At 38.4% G+C, this 3567-nt stretch overlaps 2 protein-coding genes across 2 annotated transcripts; both read right to left on the bottom strand.

Annotated features, from left to right (window-relative positions):
* Positions 1-489: 489 nt before the first annotated feature.
* On the bottom strand, positions 490-1086 carry LOC120178342. The gene has a single exon (XM_039184211.1). It carries the CDS (start codon positions 1084-1086, stop codon positions 490-492), a length of 597 nt encoding a protein of 198 aa, XP_039040142.1.
* A 1909-nt stretch (positions 1087-2995) lies between these two features.
* On the bottom strand, positions 2996-3322 carry LOC120178341 (serine/arginine-rich splicing factor SC35-like). Its single transcript, XM_039184210.1, has one exon. It carries the CDS (start codon positions 3320-3322, stop codon positions 2996-2998), a length of 327 nt encoding a protein of 108 aa, XP_039040141.1.
* Positions 3323-3567: the final 245 nt, after the last annotated feature.

Genomic DNA, 3567 nt, shown 5'->3' with positions numbered 1-3567 from the left:
CCCCATCATTAATCCACTTCTTTCTAGATTTTTGAAACCAAATCTACTCCTCAATTCTATGAAGTCTCCATAATTCTGATCTACAAACCCTTAGCGCATCAGCAATCCCTTGAACCGAACTGTCATTCAACTGCTGGGCATCCTCCTCTAGCTTTTGAATTTTCTTTTCTAAATCTGAGATTGCAGCTCCTGGAAACTGGTTTTTCTTCCCTGTCCATTTTTTTATGACTGTTTTAGAGTTCTTCAAAATACTTAGAATTCCAACTTTTCTCCCAGGCTTCTTACAGTCTGTGATAGTATGTCTAACCATATCCTCAAAACTATCTTCCTCCATCAAATAATTAAACAGTCTAAAAGGTTTTTTTCCTCAATCAGTTCCTCCATCTTGTAATAAAATAGCATTGTGGTCTGAAATGGATTTAGGAATAAGTGACTGTTATCTCAGGAAAAGTTCCCAAAAATTGACCATCCACCAAGAACCTGTCCAATCTAACAAAAAGTTGGATCATCTTGGTTATTACACCAAGTGAACCTGCCCTCATTCAAAGGCAGATTAATTAACCCTGAAGCCTGAATAAACTGAGAGAAAATCCTCATTGAGAATCTGTTCTGAGCTCTACCCACCTTCTCATCCTCACACAAGTATACATTAAAACCTCCTCCAACACAAACCGACATTCTGTCCAGAAATGAACACACTAAGTTCTTCAAAAAACTTTCTTTTTCTTCCTCCACTGAAGGCCCATAAACATTTATGAGGACACTTCTGAATTGATTCAATCTGAATTTCCCTACAACGACAATGAATCTTCTGTTAATGTTGTGATTTTCCATCTCAAACACATTGTCATCCCAACAACATAATAATCCCCCTGATGAGCCAATAGTTGGAGATTCGATAACACCCTGAAAAATATTCAACCCATTCCTTCTCATAAAAGACCTTTGTATCTTCTCTGCTTTAGTTTCTTGTAGCCAAAGAAAAGAAGGATATGTGCTAGAAACTAATCTCTGAACTGCTTTATGTTTTTCTCTTTTTCCCAAGCTCCTTACATTCCATGAAATTATTGCTAATTTATCTTTCATGAATAATAAATGAATAATCTAACTTCCCCACTATGGCAACTCAATTGTCCATATTAAAGCCTTTCTCTAATTTAATTATTTTTTCCAAAAAAGCTTCCTTCCCCTCTGTAAAAGAAACCCCCAAACTCTGACTAACTTGCCATGTAGCTACTGTTTCATCCAAAAGCTCTGAAAAACCTGAAGAAGATGTTGTAGAAATGTTAACATGTTCTAAAGCTTCTCTTACCAATAATCTTTTTGCCCTTCTCTTGCAAATACCAGAATTTGAATTGGACAAATGTTTAATCGCAACACAACCCTCTGGCTCTCCATCAAAACTTCAAACCCCGGTTTTTCTACTAAATTTGTCTCCTCACTGCCTTGTAATTGTAGAAATCTGTTGAACTGTCGTGCAGAACTGTTCATTAACCTTCTTTGGATCTAGAACATCCTCTGTAACATTAATTCCCTTTTGATTCTCCTCATGCCAATATTTCCTCTCCCTACATCTTCTATAAACTCTTCTGTAACTGGCCATTTTCCTCCTCTCTAAAGGCTCACTTTTTGTAGATAACGAGCTTCTATGCACAACCATCGATCTACCTCTTAAGTGGCTCTCCAATAATTCTGAATTAGGAACTATCAGCATAAAATTAGTTTTAGAAGCCTCCACATCTTCATTGCCAGATGAATCTGAAATAGAGCTGGACCCCTTATATTGTTTTTTAACACTGCTAGCCTCTACAATTCCCCTACTCTGCACCAATTTACCAAACTTGTTGATTGTATAAGCTGGCCCAGAAGGAATTATCTTAAAAACCTCTAACCCAGACAACTCATCTTCATCGGATTGGGCCTCTGGCCCATCAGCCAGATTATTTGAATTTCTGATGCCCAGACCTGCAAAATCACCTACTTTGATATCCCCACCATTCTGAACACCTGACAATCCTCTTTTAATGCCCTTACCATGTTTAGTAAATCTTGGAAAGTGTATTTCCCCATCAAACTATGCTGAGCCGAAAGAAACACCATCATCAATCCACAAGTCAACCTTCTGTCTAGATATCTCTGCTGATTTGACTGAACTTTCCTCATATTCTGACTTCTCCCTATCTTCACCTTCCTCAGACCTCAACTCACCAAACTGTTCCCCAGCTGCTCCGATCACCGGAGAAAATTTGAAAAAAGGTTTTGAATCTTCATAGACCGATCCAATTTTAATATTGACTCTATACGATCTACCATAGGATCCAAGAGTAATGAATTCTGGAACATCGAAAGGACTTGCAACTCTCATAAAAATCCTCGCAGACGTGAGATCATCCATGTTCTTAGTGGAATCATGGATTTCTACCATATTTCCCCATCTCCCTGCAACTCGTTCCAAGAAGGATTCATTCCAGCTTAATAGAGGAACTCCAGTTAACTCAACCTGGCAAAAGGCCATTAGAACTCCATCTTCATTCAATAAATGGACCAATCTATCAAACCAAAAGCCTATTTCATCTTTCTTCTTTGTCCATGCCTCCATCATCTCTTCATGAGATTTGAAAATGATAGCACAGGAATTTCGGACATAACCCCAACCAGCAATCTGAACTTCATAACCATTGTCAATGAAAGCCTCCTGAACTGACTTAAAATATAAAGAAAGCTTAATAATCCCCGTTAAAGATCTTTTGACCCAACTCGAACTCTCAGAAGGAATATGCATTTCCAGAACATTCTTCCTTGCTTTCTCCCTGAGACTCCCGTCAGAGTATAACTCCCTATACCTCAATGCATTGTTCCTCGTATAATTGGTCAGTAAAGCATCTTTGTACGTTCTGTCATCCATAACACTCCTGTTGAAAAAGTCTACCTCTTTCGACTTAGAAGGTCCTGCTGTAGACGAATCTGGAGCTATCTTTACTGGACTATTCTTGACCTATTTCCTTGGACGAACATCAGTGTATTTTGCAACTCCAACTGTAATCCTTCTCCCATCTATCAGTGAACCGTTTAACATATCGATTGCCCTCTTCAGACCAGATTCCCTCTCAAACTGAACAAATGCGAAAGTGGAAAATCTATATTTTGGATTTCTAGTTTCTTTTGGGATGAAAACTCTCTCCACAGTTCCCTGAGATGAGAAGATATCCCTTAGCTCATGTCGAGAAACTCTCCTGCTAAGATTATCGACAAAAGCCTTCCATACCTCGCCGGAATCTATTTTCCCTTTCAACTTTTCTCTCTCTATTTTTCTCTCTCCCATGTCTCTTTTCTTGTGTTTAGATGGGGAAAGAGAAAGACTGCCATGTGAGGTGGCAAAAGCTCTTCAAGAAGCTTTTGGTTCAGGTCCTCCTTTAATGGAATTAAAGGCCATTAAACAGGGTTTAATTTTCTTTGAATCTTCTAGTTGGTGCTCTAAGAGACGGTTGATTATTGAGAGTGATAGTTGTCTGTGGAGTGGAATAAGAATTTGGATAAATGCCCAAGTTTGTATGTTTCAATTTCTAA

This window comes from Hibiscus syriacus, unplaced genomic scaffold (genome assembly GCF_006381635.1).
Source record: "Hibiscus syriacus cultivar Baekdansim isolate YM2019G1 unplaced genomic scaffold, ASM638163v2 tig00112347_pilon, whole genome shotgun sequence".
NCBI lineage: Eukaryota > Viridiplantae > Streptophyta > Magnoliopsida > Malvales > Malvaceae > Hibiscus > Hibiscus syriacus.
The sequence above is the reverse complement of the archived record's forward strand: the minus strand, read 5'-3'. Positions and strand labels throughout refer to the sequence as shown.